Source organism: Hyalella azteca, unplaced genomic scaffold (genome assembly GCF_000764305.2).
Source record: "Hyalella azteca isolate HAZT.00-mixed unplaced genomic scaffold, Hazt_2.0.2 contig16037, whole genome shotgun sequence".
Classification (NCBI taxonomy): Eukaryota; Metazoa; Arthropoda; class Malacostraca; order Amphipoda; family Hyalellidae; genus Hyalella; species Hyalella azteca.
The window spans coordinates 32,977-53,495 of record NW_025945864.1 but is presented as its reverse complement, the minus strand read 5'-3'; the positions used below and the strand labels follow the sequence as shown (position 1 = coordinate 53,495).

Sequence of the window (20,519 nt, the reverse complement as noted above, 5' to 3'; positions counted from 1 at the left end):
ATGTATTATTATTTTATTTAAATATTATTTCTGAGTGTGCCAAGGCGTTCACATGTCGGGGCTTCAACTTCAGGTGTGTGCGAGCAGTGAGCGTGGAAACGTTCGTTGTTCTATGCATAGTAATACTGAATTGATAATAATAATGACATTGAAATAACATATTACTACTTTATATAAATAATAGTTCTCTGCACTGCAATGTGTAGCGGTTTATGGCAAAATAGAATGGAAGAAATCGGAATTTTCGCACTATCCTATGTACGAAATTAAATTCCATTGCATTTGAAAATTAAAAATTTAGTGTTGCAGTTTCCTTCGCTAATTAACATATTTTCCTTCAAACCTCAGCTCGTAAGATTGAATATCAAGTTCATAAAAATAAAATTAACTAAAGCGTAATGTAGGCCATTTTATCAACACTGCCTATAACTATAGAGTTCGCCTCTCAGGTACAGGACCCGGGACAACCGCAGCACCGCCCCCAACTGCGAGCTGAGCCTCCAGGACACGTACGGCGCCGACCTGGATGACGAAAGGGTCTTTCATGTGGACCACGACTTCGACTTCTACGAGAGAACAAAGCTGGGCAGAGATTGCGAGGGAAGGTGCGTTGGTAGAGACATTAAAGGGTGGTGTGTTGGTAGATAGCGGGTGCGTTGGTAGACACTATAGGGTTGATAGTATGGTGCGTTGGTAGACACTATATACGGTTGATAGGGTGGTGCGTTGGTAGAGACACTATAGGGTGGTGCGTTGGTAGATAGCAGGTGCGTTAATAGGCACTATAGCTAGGGTTGATAGGGTGGTGCGTTGGTAGACACTATAGGGTTGATAGGGTGGTGCGTTGGTAGACACTATATACGGTTGATAGGGTGGTGCGTTGGTAGGGATAGTGCGTTGGTGAAGATTAAAGGGCAGGTGCATGAGTTGGCTGAGATGCAAGGGTAGTGCGTAGGGGGAGATTTAATGGCAGTTGCGTTGATGGAGATGCAGAGACCGGTATGTTAGTCTGAATTTCCAGTGCCGTTATTATTATTGGAGGTTTTGATATTACTTATGTTATTCGAGGGTGGAAGCGTATATTCTCGTATCGTATTGTTACCACTGTTTTGTACGTAGAGATACTACTGGTGGCAGGTAAGTTGACTGATAAATTTGTACGACGAGTGCCTACCCGGAAATTCTGCAATGAAAATTAAATCTACCTATCTCATAATAGCCACGAAAATCTTTTTGAAGTTTGATATTACATCTTAATTAATCTATCAATAAATTTTAATGACATTTTTTACTATTATATGTGACATGAAAATTAATTTTCTACTACTCATTTTACACCAAATTTTATTCTTCGTTATTACTGAAAAAATGATGATTACAGAATTTCCAATTCAAAGCAAGTACCCGAGTGATTGATCTCAATATTCAGTGTCAACCTGGTTCATATATATGTCATTTTATGGTCGTTTTTCAATATTTTTTAATATGTTCATTATTGTACATGAATCAATTTCTAGAGTAACTGCACCTTATCCTTCTAGCTTTGCTAAAAAATCTTGATTTATCTGGAATATTGGAATATGGCTTGTACTCATCAATAATTTTCGCCAATGACGTATTTTCATATAGAAAGTTGCAAAAATAATGCCAATAGTCGACGTTTTGACCCAAAATTTTACTGGCTTGTGTTGATGTACTGTCTAAAGCAGTGTGGAATTTTTTTGTGATCTTTTCGTTGCTTTTGTACATACAAATTTTCTTGTGTATATAATGCACTTGAATTAAGGCACTGTACAGCTGCTATGCACCAAATATAGTTTATTTGTGCCAGCTTTCTTCGTTTTGTGGAAGATTAAAATCCTGCAACTTGATGAAAAATTGAAAGACCTATTTTCTGTTTCAATACCCAAAAAAGCCCATGTATTTTCTTCTTATTCATGAATCATAATGAACTTGATTGGATTTTATTTCAAATTTCATGAAGAACTTGTATCCTAAAAATAAAAGTTTCTAAGAAAAGACGAATAAATCAATTGACATCATGCAAATAAGTTCATTTAGCCCACAGAACGAGGAAAATTAGAACAAATATAGGCTCGATTAACTTGCTCAAACTGCTTTTAAACATTGCTAAAGTTTCAAACACACTCAATCGAGGAGCCTTTGGATTTTTCGTCTTCCTTCATACCTTGTGCTGTACAAATGGCTTTCACCTTCTTTCAGGCCTCTGCCTCCTAACCACTTGGACCCACCGAGCACAACAACCACCCGGCAGGGGCTCACAGACTGGGAACTGAGGAACGCATTGACGCCTTCAGGCGCGGTCACTCCAAGTAGTGTATTCCGAAATATAATAACTGCGTCACCCAGTAGGTCTGTGTCCCAAAACATACCCTCCAGGGGACACACAGGCTCGCATTTCAACGTGCCCGACTTTGGGTTGATTGGAACGGCCATTCCTCAACAACTGGATAATTTTGATACGTCCGTTAGTAGAAAACCCATCACTGGTACTGCCGTTTTATCATCTAACTCTTTCCCGGTGCACAATCCTATTGATACCCATTTAAATGAAGTTATTCATAGAAAACCAAGACCATTCGTAAGCCAGCCTGTTGTTCAAAGTGGTTCTGCTAGTAGCATATCGGAAGTCAGGACAGACGGAGTTGCAGTGCACGGATCCCACAATGCAAATCATCTAACAACCATAGCCAGTACAGATGACGAACATCTGATAACTACCAACTCCGAAACTGTTAGTAATACAGCTATCATTACTCCTGCTTCAGCAAGCTCAACAATTACCACAAACAGCAACACGATCATCACTCGACGGCCCATTGGGTCTCGACGTCCTGGTGGGACTCAGAGAAATACTGTCACTGGAGGCTGGCCAACAGGCAGCAACATTGCTTCTCACGGAAATCCAAATCTCAACATAAAATTCAAAAGAGTTCAGGGAGGTCCATCAGGGTCAAGCTTAGCAACGCAGTCCAATGGAGGAGTCAACCGTAATGACATAAGCACCAGGTTTCCCAGCGACAGACTGAATGATAGAGGTGCTTTTAGCGACATTCTTCAGAACGAATCATTAGATCCGATTCGCCCTTCCAATCAGCATTTTATAATCACGAGCAGTGAGAGGCGCAACAATGTAAGACCAGACAACAGAGTTCAGTTTCATAGAGTTTCCCCGGATTTTTTTTCGGATCCAAGAAGAGAACCAAATTCGAATAGTTTCAATTCTGTAGTATTACATAGGATACCGAACAGAAACGAAGTTAGTCCGGAAAATAATATTATAGATACAAGCAACGCTCATAAGCTTCCATCGTCCAACACACGAGTTTCCAATGATGAAACCAATAGATTTTATTGGTTAAACCCTGACAATTATGATCAATCAGATGACGATAAATTTAAATGGATTGATTTGTCAAATACCATCCACGCGCCAAGAGTTTCTCAGAGTTCGGGAGCTTCTTTTGTTCAACGGGGCTCCGCACATGAAAGTTCATCAAACAATAAGCCTTCAGGTGCAATTCCAGAGCGTAACAACGCAGTAGTCCACAGAAGTCCAACTGCTAATGGGGGTAACTTAGCAAGTACGTTCGGGAGCTTTTTTGCGAGTTCTACTGGAATTACCGATGATAGATTCAAGCCAATCAGTGGTACCAACTCTGGGTCCCAAACCAATCAATTTAATTCTAACGACGCATCAATAGACAATGACAACAGGTTCAGACCTTTAAATAACGTTCAATTTGTAAACAACCAACGGACAGATGACCGGTTTAGGCAAACTGTTGATAGGGATGACAGTCAAGTCAGTAGAGGGAGTAATTCCGTCTTCCAGCACCCACAACGGGCTGAAAACACACGTCAGGCTGAAAGCGATTTTCGAATTCACAACAGAAATGTTGCGGACACAACGTCTCCATCTTCCATTCTTGGGGAAAACTCGCGCTTTTCAGGTAGCAACTCCAACCGAAATCGTTTCACCGTAAATTTAAATAGTGCTAATTCAACTGATGATGATAGGGATCAATTTGAAAGCGGTGGAACCCGCGATTTCCATAATCAACGCAATCAGTTTTTTCGAGTAAACCAGAACTTTCCAGTAACGAACAGAGATACAAAAACTAGCTCTGTTCAAGATAATACTGCATCAGAGAGGAAACAAGAAGTTCAACCTACATTACTTCCATTGGATGTAAATTTTCCAAACATTATGTTCGATTTTCCAGGAGGAAGGAGGAAGCAAACGAGCACGCCAAGCCCCAACACAGTCAGTGACTTATCTTTTTCACATTTTGGCTCTGGAACAGCGAGTTTTGGAAATCCTCCTATTACTACTTCCCGACCAATCCGCACCTTCATTAATCATAGTCAGAACGCACCCCAGTTCGGCACTTCAGGTAATTCTAACTTATTTAGACCAATTTCTGATCACAAGTCCCCAGTAGTGTGTAATTGTTCTACTGACCATTCCGGCAGCTTGTTTGGATTGGGTAACAGTCCTGGAGGCCAAGAGACTTTCAAAAGACCAGGAAATCCTTCTGCAACCAGTGGAAGGCTTCCTTTCGGCTTTGGTGCAAGTAGTGGAACTGGCGACAGATTTGGCACAAGTGTAGTATCCGGAGGAGATTCCAGACTTGGCGATCGCTTGAGGCCAGGCAGTGGCGGCTTTTCGTCAGGGTTCGGCTTGGGAGGTCTGGGCAGCAGCGGCACGAGCAACACATTACCTACGCAGTCTTTCGGCCTCTTCAGGGAAGGTTCGGATCCAAATTTATATTATTATTTACTGCTTGACTGCAATGCCAATTATATTATTTTTTCGTTATGCACAAATTTTTCGTTGAGTTACGACCACCTTCCAGATGGTGTGTGCCAAGAGCGCCGTCACTTACAACGAGCAGGGTATCTAAATTATTTTTATGAAATTTTTATATACAGGGTAAATTATTTTTGTAAAATTTTGGTCTTTAGAAATGTGCTCGGGAGAAAATATTTTGTTGAATTATGTTCACTTAATTTAACGTCAACTTAAAGTATGACGACCCATCATCAGACTGTTATCGCCTGGCACGAGCCAACACGAGGCTGGGCCTGCGTGTGGTCAGGGACCAACTACGCGCCACAGACGTCAACGACTGCAAGCTGCGATGTCACCAAAGCCGACACTTCATGTGCCGCTCCTTTGCATTCAAGTGAGGTCTTCTCAGCCATGGGCACTGATATAAATAACGAAACCGAACTGAACTCAAGGCTTCTAGATGTTTATGAATTGTCGCATACCCGAATCGTTGTGAATTGAATTACACCAACAATTCTGATTTTCTACGCACCAATTTATTGGCAGATACCTATAATTGTGTGTTGCTGATTTATTCAAACACTAAGTAGGGCCTCGAAACACTTGAGATAAATATTGACCAAAGATTGGGACGCTGCTGATTGATATCAAACGACGCGACACTTTAAGCGCTTAAGGCTAACAGAATCGCTTAAGGCTAACCGATTAGTTGAGCCCAAAATTCCTATTGTGTCGTAATATTTCAACAGAAGCAAACCTTTCTTATAAAGAATCTGCTTTCGTGTATTCGGGAATAATTTAAACTTTAATAAAACACGTTACTATGAATGAATATAATGTTATTAAATGAATTATGGTCGGTTGAAAATCTAAGTTATTTGAAACCTTCATCTAACCAGCTACCGGAGCGCTGCACGACGCGAGGAAAACTGCTTCCTGAGCGCCAGGGAGGTGACGCAGATCAGCGCCTTCGACCTCCCCATCGACTCGGGCTACGACGTCTTCCAGCGCAGGATCTACGACAGAGAATGCGATGGCGGATTCAGTACGTCTGGTATTCTAGAGCCGTATTTCAAAATAAAAATGGTGATTTTGTAACGGTAGAATTTCAGTTTATGATTGCATAATTATGTGGAAATTAAGAATTAAAGGTAAATACCTGATCGAAAAACTAATCTTGCATATATGTGTACCAAGGTAAACGCTGCCTTATCCGTGGTGGACTTCCAGGCGTGACATATGGTCATTACATTGCCGTTTAAAACGAAAAGGATGTAAAAATTTTCGAAAGAATCGGCACGAAATGGTCATCAATGAAAAGTTCAATATTATGGCCAAGGTAGACTTTGAATTGTAATGTCCTTGGAGTTTTTGCCTTGTTGTTAAGAAAACGTAATCAATGTGGAACTCTGTAAAATTTTACCAATTCTTTGACAAAATACGTATTTTTTTACTACAGTCCAGATGTGAGCAAACTTTTCCCGACCAATAGTGAGCAAACGTCGATTCATGTATGCATCGATTCCGTATGTACATCGATTCCTATATGCACACAGAAATGAAATAGGCGAAAAATGTCTCAACTGTGGTTACTTCATTGCAACTTGCAAGCAAGTGTGTACTTCCAACATTTAATTTAATCAATAGTCGAATCGATACATTGTATTTTCCTTTTGTATATTGTCATGAGATAAGATAATAAATTTTTGGTCTAAAAATTTTCACTGCTTCCTAATGTTTTGGGAATCTAACTGTAATTTTTTATCTTAACTAATCGACTTCCTTTCGATACAAAGAAATTTATGTTGCCCTTGGGTCCTGTGCGTGGCCTCCAGAGGTCGATTTCAATTACACTCTCCATGGATGCGACTTACCCGGATCCAAGGACAGTGAACTCCAACTAAAATATTCGCTAGGGCACCCTCCTCACGGCTTCTGGTGTGACCCCTTTCCAAGAGGCTTCTGATGTTGAAATAACGTTGATTAAACTTTGTTTCAACCAAATCAACTCGTACTAAACGTTGTTCCAACATCATTTCCCGGCATGACTGCTTATAGGGGTGAAGTGAAGTGCTAAGGCTGCATATGACGATTGTTGCAGTCGCTCAAACGATGAACACGCAGTCCAAACTATTACATGCAACATCTAAACTATTAAATGCTGGTTTGCTGCAGGTGACTCGGCGTTCTTGACGTCTGAGGGTGGCACTGAGACGGTGTCGGGGCTGCGTTGCTACGGTCGCAATCGCTGCACGGAAGACAAGCTTGGGGGCTACTGGTACTGTGAGACCAACGCCGTAGGGGCCTGGGACTACTGCTGCAGGCCTGACCAGGTCTGCAGTGCAGGGGACAACGAGGCCTTCAAGTGGTATGTCGGGGAAACCGTTACTAGTTTTTTTTTTATCAAGCACAGTACAGTTTCTACGTGCGCGTATGATATTGCTGATCAATGGCACTTGATACAGATCTTTTACATTTTACAGACAACATTTACGTACATAATTGATACATTTAGACAATTCAAACAACGTTGAATCTCGTAGCGTCGAACAGTTTTATTGAGGAATTACAAGGCGAGCATTTATTTTTTTCTCCCGCATTATAGATGATAAACTGAAATTCCAAATTTTTGCAGGTGCTACGTTGGTTCGGTCGGTGTAGAACAATGGCGTCCGTGCACTGGCAGCAGCTTCCGGAGAGATTTCCTTCACGAATCTCCTTCGAATACGACTCTTATAGAATTATTGGACTCCCAGGGTGATTTCAACGACTCTAACCATACTGTCAAGGACTCAGATCGACTCGCCCACGGCAAAGACTCGGACCAGTTTGAAGTAGAACGGCCCAGGTCACCGGACCCAGCCAAATTCCAGGGCGACTCTCTGCTGCCCAATTCCTTCCAGCCACTAAAAGCCGTTAATTTTTCATTGGATAAAAGCAAACTTTACGTTGAAGGCGAGGAACTGCACTTGACAGATGAGGAAAAACGGGGTGCTTTTTCTGATGGAGGCCAAGGCGATCAAGAGGGACGGTCGGAAGCTGCAATCGAGTTGCACGATTTGCCAAATTTAGGATAAAATAAGCATGACGTGAACAAGATTCATCATAGTACATTTGATATTTCAGCTTTAGCAATCGGGAATTTTTCTGCTCTGAAAGTGAAGAAATTTAAATTTAAAAGGCGATAATAACTAGGCTGGGAGCTTTACTGATGGAGTTGAAATATATCCATTACGTGAGTATAGTAGCGAGTCAAATTGAAATATAATGTTATTCTGACATTTTAAGAATCATCGTTAGTATACTGATTGCGAAAATTTTTTTTACAGTGTTTAAGGCACACGCCAGTGAGAGAACTTTACAATTATTATTGGTTTTACTGCGTAACGTTAGTTTGGTCATTTAATATTTGATACACGAATATTCTTATAATATCATCATGGAAAACGAATATTTGATAAACGAATATCGCAATCACTGTATCTCTTTTTAGAAGTTTGTTTTGTGTAACTTTTTACTTGAAAATTAATTGCGACTTGTAGTTTATATTAATGGGCATTACAAAATCAATGCAGAAGTGGAGCCAAAAAACGTTCCTGTCTTTATTGGATAGGTACTAAAACTTCCTTGTAGGAGAATTTATTTAGGCAGAAATTAATGAAACTTCATAGTGTTTTAAAAGTGATATTTAAAATTTTACAAATAAAAATTAGTGTGAAGCTGTTTTGGTTTTTTGAACGCAGGAGCTGTTAGTTATATTCAATGTATTTTGATTAAGAAGTTCGAGGTGCCGAGTTAATGCATCATTTCATGCCAAAGATAATCGTAGGCCAATTATAAATGAGTTGATTTTATCACACAAAGTTAAATAAGCCTGATATGATATTGAAGCTTTTGATTTACTTAACCTAACCTTTCACATGGTCAAATGTTATCTTCATTGTTTTACCTTGGTGGAATAGAAGTATCTGGAATATGAAAGTATCGATAGAAACAATTAATATTTTTAATGAGGTGCAAATAGTTTTATATTTTTTCCAAATTTCGTAAGGTATCGAAATAGTTGAGCTCAGATCTTTGATCCATCTACTACAAGACTACTGAAAAAACAAACTTTGCGTGTACTTAAGATTTTCGCAACTTACATTTGTCTAAATATTTTCTAAGATAAATGTAACTCTGCAAAAATATTTACATCTCCTCAAACAGAAAAAGACGTAGGAATGATTTCGTTCACTATGCATAAAAATGAATAGCATTTGTGCGAATGCAATTTAGGTACAGACTTTCTTTGCGATCCCAAATATTGTGCCGCCAAACCAACAACCGCAACGGCTTGACTGAGTATAGCTCTAGACCATGCAGCTTCTTTTAGTACAATAGACGATTTCATATTTTATGGTGCTTGCAAGAAAGAATAATATTATCTTATGGTGCTTGCAAGAAAGAATAATATTATTGTTGAACATCATGCATTTCATATTTTATGGCGATGGTGAGATAAAATAATCATAAAACATTCCACATTATTGTGAAGTTTTATCTCTCGATTCGAAAGAAGTTAGAATGTAACTTATAAAGCTGAGATATTACATTAATTATATTAGTTAAAATTTTGATTTAACGACAAAAAATATTTCAAAATCAGTCCTAGAGTTTGATGTTAACTAAGCTAAACTTGGATGTCAATAATAATTTGATTGAATAAACTTTGAACCGGAATTCTGGAATAAAAACGAGAAGAAAGCTGCCGACGTACGGCAACAGCCTTAATGGATCAAAACTCAATTTGATTGTCCGTGTCCTTACTCGATTCTCTACTAATATCCGCAACTCTTTTGTGCTACTCGCATTTTTATCTTGTACCTCCAACTTGTATCTCCTACACGTATCTCCTACTCGTATCTCCTACTCGTATTTCCTACTCGTATTTCCTACTCGTATCTCCTACTCGTATCTCCTGCTCGTATCTCCTACTCGTATTTCCTACTCGTATCTCCTGCTCGTACCTCCTGCTCGTATCTCCTACTCGTATCTTCTACTCGTATATCCTTCTCGTATCTCCTACTCGTATATCCTTCTCGTATATCCTACTCGTGTCTCCTACTCGTATTTCCTATTCGTATCTCCTACTCGTATCTTCTACTCGTATATCCTACTCGTATCTCCTACTCGTATCTCCTACTCGTATTTCCTACTCGTATCTCCTGCTCGTATCTCCTACTCGTATCTTCTACTCGTATATCCTACTCGTATCTCCTACTCGTATCTTCTACTCGTATATCCTACTAGTATCTCCTACTCGTATCTCCTACTAGTATCTCCTACTAGTATCTCCTACTAGTATCTCCAACTTGCACCTCCAACGCATATCTCTAACTTGTTCTCTAAGTCGTATATACAGTACAAAATGTACTCGTACTTCTATCTCGTATCTCTTAAGTACTTAACCATTAGTCTGCTTAAATCGCATATGTTACCCAAAGCAACGAAAACGTCAACTAAATTGTCCAGATCTCCGTTGAAAACGTTCCGGAAAAAAACTCCATCATCAGTTCAAAAGGTTTTGTAGAATATAAAAACAATCATCAGTGAAACTCTAAAACTTCAGAAAAAAATATTACATATTCGTTACATAAGTATTAGTCTCTTTCTTGTCCATTTAGATTTTCAAGAATAATTGTTTTTGCATTCTATAGAACTTTTTGGACTGATGATGGACCCGGTGTCTGAAATGTTTTCAATGAAAATATGACGAATTTACTTGGCGTTACTCCTACTCCTATAAAAAAATGCAGTGCTAAAAGTCTTTATTGTTCTCAACAAGATAAAAACACTCATGAATATTTAAAATTAGAATCTGAAAGCCGACAGTGGATGAATATTTCTTCCAGCTGACTTTCTTTTTACTGACAACCTCTTGGTGTGGTTGCAGGCAAATTCCATGAGTCACCGTTGCACAACTGCTAACGGGAACATTTTTCTGCGATGAAAAAAATCTGAAAATGTCAAATTTTTCCATGGTGAATTTTTGAATATTCAAAATATTAGTTTCAAGTGCAGGTTTGTTAAATTTCAAGATTTTCGAGCAGATCGAAGCTCCCGTGGTTGACTTGCAGGTACTAGATTTCAAACACAAGGTCGGTCGTTATTCGCTTAGGCCTTAGCCCAATTAAAATTGTTACATACTGTAGCAAGCAGTACTTTGGTAAGCCTACCGACTATGCAGCTACGAAGCATAGCACGCTAGTTGGCATGTGGTCCCTTATTGACGACTTGCCCTGCCGGTTAAATAGGCAAAAAAAGTGAAACTCGTTCAGCGTTCTCGGACGCCTTGTCCATCCGGCTGCTCAAGTCGAGTATGTGGATGCTACAACAGGTGCGGGACGAATTGATGCTGATATTTCTTAGATGAAGTTCCTTTAAACCCTGGAGCGATAATATCATTAGAAGCCATTCAGCCAAAAATCTGTCAGATTTTTACATTTACCGTAACATTTCACCGGACGTTAATGGAACAAAGCCTGCAAAATAAACTAATATTATTAGATGAACGTTTGCAGAAAAATATTATTAGTATACACGCGTGAAAGTGCAATGTCCCAATTATTTTATGACAGTAAGTGGGATGAAATTCAAATCGTCTTCGTGGACGAAAAAGTTTTTACGAGAAAATATTTTTTCTACAGAGGAACTTTATTCTTTGTTTGAAATCGATGATAAATTAAGTGCGTTAATTTAAAGTCTAAGATACCACTGAACAAGAATATTTTCGAAGGCGGAAACCTTCAAAGGCATCTGAAAATAGACTCTCAGAAAGAGAGCGAAATGCCAGAAGCAGCCAAACTTTCCCTTGATGCCTCGATACCTCAGCGGGAACGTGTGTAAAAACGGCACGTCCGGTTCAATGCGGATCAATGGAAGTAGGGGGTATGTTGTTCGTAACCGAGAAAGCTTGTAGAATTTCGAAATAGTCAATGGCAATTTTGTGAAATTCCGAAACCCATTTGGTGGAATTCCGAAACCCATTTTGTGGAATTCCGAAACCCAAAGTGGGAGTTTTGCATTCGTATCAGATGATAATAAACACTGGATCCATTCGGGGGCTAACAGAGAGAGAGCATAACGCATTGTTTTTTTTTTGTATTTCTTACACATTGAAAAGTGCTGTACCCTGTCTATGAGAGTTGCGTCGATCGGAACAAAACTAAATGACAAATTTAGATAAAATTTCCATATTCGAAACAATTGATATGGTCTTGCATTAGTTTGTTCAAAGTATGAGCTTGATAAGTAATATTTAATAAAAAAACAGTATCCTATCACAGAGCGCATCCTGATTATTTCATAAATAAAATGGAATTCTAAATATCAAAGACTACTTCTAAAATACGATTCACAAGAAGTCGGATTGCTGATGAGATATTACGGGGCCTGGAAGTTCTTACAGGAGCAGAAGCGGATTGCCTTGTAGCCTAGTTTAGGTTTGACCGGCGCGGCGGCCTATGGAGTTGCTGGACCGTTAGCTCATATACGGGTCTCTTCTCACCTCAAGCTGGAGCTAAACATTCTTGCCTGGCCGTGGTTTCTTTCAGATTTGCTTTTCGGTATCGAGAGTTTGAAAAAATCCTCTAGATGTTAGGTACCGTGATAGTGCGTAACCAATCGTGGTTAAGAAGTTTTCGTAGAAGGCTATTCGTAATATTTTAGAAAACTTAGGAGTGATTGTCTTGCATTGCATTAAATTTCATTGAATGTTTCATCCGTCATTGGAAATTATTTGTTCTCATTTTGTGATGATAAAACATAAGCTTCTTAAAATATTCCCAGATCAACTTAATAATCACATGTTAATAATTTTACGGAAGCACTAATTTAATTTTTTTGTCCTGAAAAAAATTCCAAATGAATTTTTCGATAAGATAGTGTCACTCAACTGGACGTGTGGCAGCCGAGGTTGAGTTTTGGAATGCCAATTATTGGCAAATTAGCTCATAAAAACAATAAATGAAAATGGACGCAAGGGCTAGGATATACTTTCTAATTCCTTCTGCGCGTGACTGAAATGAATACGAGTGTGCCACTCCTTGAGATATTTGACTAACATTTGAGAAAGTGTTCCAGGGATTCTACGAAAGTAATGGTGAATATGCAGCTTTCGATCGTGCATAACGCAGCACTGCGTATTTTCTATGCTGTAATGTTTACATCTGTATAAAATGCAGTGAAATTACGGACAGAAAAATGTACAGTATGCCTAAGGCAGCTTGGAGGGAGACTTTACTGCAGTCTTTAGCAAATGTCGCGATCGAAGTTTTATAGATATAAAAATACTAAGATTGAACCGAAGAGGCGGTATCAGTTATTCTAATTCCAATTACTAGAATAATGAAATTCGCACATAGATTAAAAAATTAAAAATTAGAAGGAAGAATGTTGCGCAGGGAACGAAAAATCAAAACTAAACAGAGGAATAACAAGAAAACTGAAATAGAACTGCTCATAAACATCAATCCACGTTTCAAGAAGGATGTACAGCAGTAAAACTCAAATTATAACCGCGAAAAAACAGATGTGGAACAAAAAAAAAAAAGCGGAATTCGCGATGCAGAAAAAGTTGCTTTTAGGTCAGCAGAATTAACAGTAGTAAACATGGTATTATATTGCATGAAAAAAAAAACAATAAATCTCCACCGTAGGAAATAGACTCAAATGATGCAGTGCAAGGGAAAATTGCACTCAGGAAAATATCAGTTAAGGTGTCGGCGGGAATCGGAGACCTCAATGCCGAGAAATAGCGATCCAGGCGCCCTGGTCCTCTTATCAAGGTGCAGAAAAAATAGCAATTGAGGTTTACAGGAGAAAAAACGACGGAAAATTAAAAGCAAGCATTAACATCTTGATTTAAAGTTAAAGTTGGAGTTATATTGCTGAATTATAGTTGAAAACTTGACTTGCAACTAAAAATTGATTCCTAAATAATTGTCACCAACAAGGATCGTTTTAATTGAACAGATCACAGAGTGATTAATGATCTAATTAATCACGAGTGGTCGAAAATTTTCAGGAATGATGTCTACTTCAAAAAAGAGTTCAGTAGCGCTATCTTTTGCTTGAAATTTGCGGCTATTTTCAAAATAACTCATGGTTATTTTAGAACATTTTAGAGTTAGATGGCCTGTGTGAGATCAACTAAAAATTCCAATAAATTATTCCTAACAAACCCGTAATTATAGAAGACCGAAAAGTGTCATGTAAAAGCCCTGTTTGAATTTTATTTATTCGAGTGGTTCCATACGAGAATGCGGATCAAGACGCTCAGCGGGAGTCACTCTGAGAAGCCCAACAATGACTGATTTTGTTACGAACGTCAGCTCCTGCTAAGATATGAATTAGAGGAGAAAGTCGCCTCAACGAATTGAAGTCTTTTGTGACTGCGGATGCGGTATTAGGAGAGGTTGATCTGCGCCAACTTCTGGAGTTCCGGAAGGTAGGCATCGAATAATTTTGTGTCAGACAAGGGAATTAAAAAACTTGGTGTCAGAGATCCGGATTGAGGACATCGAATAATTTTGCGTCGGAGTTCCGGAACAACGGCAACGAATAATTCTATGGCGGAGTTCCGGAATATGGGCATCGAATCACTCTGTAGCGAAGTTTTAGAATACGGTTTGAAAAATTCTCAGCCGGAGTTACGGAGTTCGAAAAATGCTGTACCATCGTCAAGTTAATTTGCAATATCTCAGCTTTGAACACTTATTCTGTTTATGTATTACAATCGTCCTTGCAAATGAAACTCGTTACGCTTGGCGTTTAACTGTTTAGAAAATTGGTCTGTGGCAAGTTCGGGGTTAATATTTCGACACTAATAAATTTTACGGTTACAAACAAGAAATAGTAAAAGCTAAGCTAGAACACCGTCATCAACTGAATGAAAATTATATATATTGAATGTGTCACATACATGACAAACATGAATTCATAAAATAGACACTCATTACCAATAAGTCTAGACTCAATTTTCGGACAGCTCATGGAGAGCACAATCCGTATAATATTCATGAAAATGATAGAAGAAATCGCGCGTAAATTAAAAAAGGCAAACATATAAAGTGAAACAGTAATGATTGCGATCATTCGAATAACTGCGTATAGTTTTGATTATTGATTTATAGCTGGGCTAAAATACACTTACAGGTTTTATGCTGCTTTTTTTATCATGATTATGAATTACTCTCATGCCGGCGTGTAACGCGTTAGTGTAAAAAACTGGACTTCTAGCCTCAGTTTCACAATCGGAGTTGCGCGCAGTACAAAAAATTGGAACTGCAGTAGCAGGAGAAAAAAATAATAAAAAATAAAAATAATGAAATAATAATAAATCAATGACATGAATTCTTTATAATGATTTTTTTAATGCATCGTTGGGCATGGTGTGTTATAAAAAAAATTACAGAGCATGGTCATACAAAATTTACAGAGCATGGCAAGACACTCAAGTAAATTAGCCGGCGGTCTCAACAGAACTCCGTGAATTCGAATATTTTTAAATTTCTTTAAATTTATGGTTGAGGAACGTCACCTCACAACTTTCAAAATTTGCACTTATCTGGTGAAAATTTTCTACCCACTGCAGAGCGGAACCTCAATCTATTTGGACTGAGGAAAATATGTTGCTCGTTTATTGCGAAGATATAAATAATGTCAGCCAAAGCGGCGTAGCAGACGATTATTTTAAAATCCCGCCATTATTTACATTGTCTTGGAAGAATGAATGCAGTTTGCGCCTTGCACTGCATCATTTGAGTTATCAGCAACGTGTTTGAATGAACAAATGATGCCTTCAACGCAAGACTGTGTACGTGCAGATCATATGCTTCATGCCTTCGTTGAAAAATCGGTTTGGACTCGTTGTCTTGGCCCGAAATTATTTCATTGTTGCGGTAATTTAAATGTAGTCCTATAGTCTGATCAATGTAATGATCCTACGTTCACATTTCACTTGGAAATTCATTTTATCAAAACATTACAATTGACAACCGCACTATATTGTGTTCTGAAATTTCGAGGAGACTTTCCGCTTTAATAATATATTAGTTATAAACGCATTGCTCTATAATATTTCTACATTAAATGAATTATTTTAATTTATCAGTTCAAATACCTTAAGCAAAGCACGTCAATTACAAAACCACGATGAAAGTTCCCGGAAAGGAATCAGTCACGACCAGCAGTTCATGTTTTTATTACAGCTGATTAGCGCTGTACGGGATAATTACTGCTGGAAGGCACTATTATTAATGTATTAGTGCTGGAAGGCATTAACTCTGTAGGAGATTACGCTTAATGAACTCTACGTCGCGAGCAGTGAAAGTTTATTCTGCTTTAATTACGTTTAGCTTGAAAGTGAAGTAGTTTATGTTGGGGTGCCGGGTAAGAAAAAGCCGGATCCTGTCTCCTCACTATACGGATGCATTCAAGATTAACAATGCTGTAGAAGTGCAACATTACCGACTTGTTGAGAGGATTGAAGAGAGATGAATTAATTCGATTACTTTTTCTAAACCTAGATGAATGAAATTATTTCAGATGAATCCAACATGAAGATGAAATAAAAAACACGATGAAATAAAAGTTAGTGCCTGCATTAATTAAGAATTTTAGTTCCTTCAAGTAAAACTGCAAAAAAAAATTGAGATAAGTGAAGCATTTATCCAAACAGAAGTTGCGAAATAAAAATAAGTATCTCTTGCCTTAAAAAGAAAGTGATGTCTAAGCTGACGCCACTTTCTGTGGAGCTCAAAAAGGCTATCGAAGACCCATTCGATATAATTTATTCACGCCGATTCTATCTACATGGGGTTTACCGCTGAGAGCATCAAAGGTGTGAAGCTGGTGAGATGGCTTGCAAATTCTCAAAATGTGATGTTGCGGCTAATTTCTTTTTTAAAAAAAAGGTAACGTTATATACCTGAATATTATCACTTTACTCTTTAATATTATCTTTTATCTCTTTAATATTATCTCTTTTTGAATATTATCTCTTTACGATTTAAATTAACATGTTAGTCGCCCGAATGAACATTGGCCGATTTGACACAAATTCCCTCATTCAAAAATTCGTTTTGAATGAGGGATAGAATCCCGCCTCCACGTGCTTCATTTTTATTCAAAATAACACCTTAAATAAACTTTGCTCTAGATTTCAAATTTTCATGGCGCTGAAATGACTCGGACTAGAAAAATATTAGTAATAACAGCAGAATATTTCGATTTTATTGCAAACCCGCTGTCTTTCAACATCAAGCAGATTCGCGACGGTTTCAGTCAAAATTGTGATGGTTGGGAAAAGCTCACAAAATATATTATAAGAATGCATTGGATTGAATTACGTCTGGTTTGACGCCCCAAGTTCTCTTTTAAACTTAAAGATCAAAGTGCATAGAAATCCAAACAGGTATATGGTCCTCAAAGAGAAGTACCCGCATTAAAACTACGAGAGAATTTGTAGAGTTGATGTTGCTAGTTTAGTTTTTATAAGGAGTTCATAGAAAGCCGAACACGGGAGCCGGATGCTGGTCCAGATGTGTCGTTGTCCGGTGCGATCAAATGTTTTCACGGCAGTTATTTTTTATGAAATGCTGAGTATATGCGTCTGGCATGATCAATTGAGGACTATTGCATGTGATCTTCAACTTTTAAAGAGGGAACACGGCTCTTTTGATTAAAATATAACAATATACTTTTGAACAGAGGCATATGAATCAGTTAGTATCACAGTGAAAAAGTATGTTACTTAGATCTCTAATTAGTAATTATAGATCAGTACAGTTACAGAAATCAGTAATAGGAATTGGGGGTATATATAAATTCAAAGTATATGAGCAAATGGGTAGGACAAATTCCACATGAAGTTGTAAAAAATATTTTTACACCCAATTCCGATAAAAATATTATTTTTGGTCATGCTTTTTTGTAGCATGAACGGCATCGCATGCTAAATAGCTGCAGCTTTCGGGATTAAATTATTATGTAGCTGAAAATTAGGGAGGCAAAGCAATGGAAATTATGGACTTGGACTTAAAGAGAAACTTGAATCATCAAAAAGATAACTTTGAATACCTGATCTCCCGTAGAGACGGCGGTCGGTGATTGAATGAAAGATAGGTTACTGAATATTAGATTTTTGATAGTTTTTTAAGGCCACTTGCCATGACGAAGCTGGAATATAAGTTGATTTGTTGACTGAAAAGTCAATCCATTCATCTTTTTGTTAGGGAAAGTTTCAGTCTCCGACCAAGTATTGTAGTCGATGTGAAACAGAATAGGTTTAAAATGTTACACTGTATAGCAACTACGAAAGAAGGTTAGCATAAAAGAATCTCGTGCGGGAATGGAAAGCGACTCGATCCGAAACAAAAGCGTGACTTCTTAAGTGTAAAAGACGCGCTTACGGTGCTCGCAAAGCGGGGGAAACTCAAGCAAAACGACACACATCGCATGATCATTTGCTGTTGAGTATTTTTACATGAAATCAGATTTATTGGTTGATATAGGAATAATAGGTGAGCTTGATATGAAACAGTTGTGAGTGATTTGATTGTAGTCATACCGAGTAATGAGCTACATGCATTTACTGCAATAAATGTCAATTAGAGTGTTCGATGTGAACCTTAAACTATGAAGTTTCATGAGTCAAGATCTCATTGTCCGACACCCTCAAGTCTACTTAAAGATATTTCTGATAATTTAGAGGTTGTACTTCACGAAGAAAATAAATAATCGAAGTAAAGTTATCAGAGCCCGCAAAATAGGCATTTGTTGCTATTAAAGTTTCCACAAAATCCCACTTGAACAAACGTCCTGCGACCAACAGGTTATATTTGAAATCAAACTGCTTTACCGATCAGTCCCGTTGAAATTTCGCTTCGTGTTGAGAGGTATCAGTTATGGTCCATTTTTGTGCCACCAAGTTTCAATTAAATAATTAGTGTCAGTTGAATGGATATTTTCAAAGGAACAAGTGACGGTCAGCTGAACGTTCGATGGCTACAAAATTCCAGGCGAATGGATGTTCATCAAGAAGAAAGTTCATTCGTTGACCCGCGATAACTTGTCATGCATTCTGACTTTTGAGCACTCGCCCTGTGGCTGGCTATCTCTGTCTTGACCGGAGAAATCTTACCGATAACAAGTGAAATTCGCCACCGTTTACCCTTTGGAGTTTCTATACGGTTTGAGGTATGTTAAAGTTCAGATTCATATCGTGGGGTTGATTCAAGTGTTTCTGTGTCTGTTGTGCTACCTAAATATAATTTCGTCCTTTTGTTTTGAAATTTGTCACGACTGGTAATGTGGGGTTAATAATGTAATTACAATTGCAAAAATGTCTTTGCGCACTGAGATCATGAAAAGACATCGGCGATCCTACTTGTCTCGGTAGGAATTAATAGAAACTTCTGTCTATCGTCTTCCATTTTAGTTTCAAATGAGCACTAGAGAAAGTGCTAAATCGGATTAATTTTAACGCAGTAATAGCGCAAATTCCAGACAGGTGCTTAATGGCTTCGTAAGCCGTACGAGAAGTGATGTACTGTAGATGATTCTAAATTTACAAGATCGACGGATTTCAGAAAACGGTTCATAGGAAGTTCAGGCATTTCAATTACAAAAATAATATATTTTACATTGGGAACAATCTGAGTGCATTTTCCCCCGAAATGTAACGATAATTAGAATAAAATATCAAGGTTTAATTTGATGTATTTGCATAAAATCTGAGAAAATTGAAAAGGAATTTCAAACTCAAAATCTGCCTGCTAACTAACACAACTTCATTGGCTGAGGGATATATTTTTTGAATTATTATCATTATCATTAAACCGCATCTTAAATAAATAAAAATGACTTTAAAATTTATAAATTAAAAGCCTTCGAATAATACTACCATTGAGAAATACTACATATAAGTATCCTAATTTCAACACATACAAAATCTTCCCTATTATCGAAATCTCCCTATTAGTTTACAACCCTGCCGCAAAAAGAAATGCAATTCAAGACAAAACTCGAGATGTTCCCGCATCAAGACAAGAGATTCTGTGACATGCACAACATTCTACTTAATAGAATTTATTAGTAGCTAAAAAAATTGAAAACCTTCCACAGTAAAACAATTAACGATTTCAAATAAAATAACCATCAGTAAACTAAGCGAAATACATCCTTGTTCTTACACTAATTCTTGCTGCAGCGAGACAAGCTCAAGCTCTTACAGATGGAGGGTTCAACGGCTGCTTGCACGGAGTTTTGAGGACCACAGAGCGCTCCATATTTGCGGCCTAACCGTTAAGATGGCAAGCACAACAGCGCAGGCTGGCCTCACCGGCGGCGCATCAGGATACGAATTCTCTGTGCCAGTGGGTCACTTGGCCTGCCTACGTCAAGGCCGCTCCCGCCTCGCATGCCAAACACCCGGCGCACACAGATAGATTTTTTGTGATGTGTAATTTTGGGATGTATTGAATGTAGGTTGAAGTAAACAAGAGGCTTTTTAGCTCATTTATCTATTTTTATTTAAAAAAGCATTGTTTTATTACGACGGTTATTCGTTTATTCCTTTATAGAAGAGCATTAATTGAAATACAGCCTATTATGATCCTTGCAATATCGAGCAAACAAGCCTCTTTTTCATCTGTGTTAT

General features: G+C 38.1%; 1 protein-coding gene across 1 annotated transcript in view; it reads left to right on the top strand.

Annotated features, from left to right (window-relative positions):
- Nucleotides 1–9,004, top strand: part of LOC108678764 — a 29,894-nt gene extending 20,890 nt beyond the window's left edge. Inside the window, exons 4-10 of the mRNA XM_018167232.2 lie at nt 45–73; nt 450–605; nt 4,498–4,775; nt 5,072–5,210; nt 5,716–5,861; nt 6,992–7,184; nt 7,452–9,004. Of these exons, the coding sequence (XP_018022721.1) occupies nt 45–73; nt 450–605; nt 4,498–4,775; nt 5,072–5,210; nt 5,716–5,861; nt 6,992–7,184; nt 7,452–7,893 (1,383 nt within the window). The 3' untranslated portion in view covers nt 7,894–9,004. The remainder of the gene's footprint in view (nt 1–44; nt 74–449; nt 606–4,497; nt 4,776–5,071; nt 5,211–5,715; nt 5,862–6,991; nt 7,185–7,451) is intronic.
- Nucleotides 9,005–20,519: the final 11,515 nt, after the last annotated feature.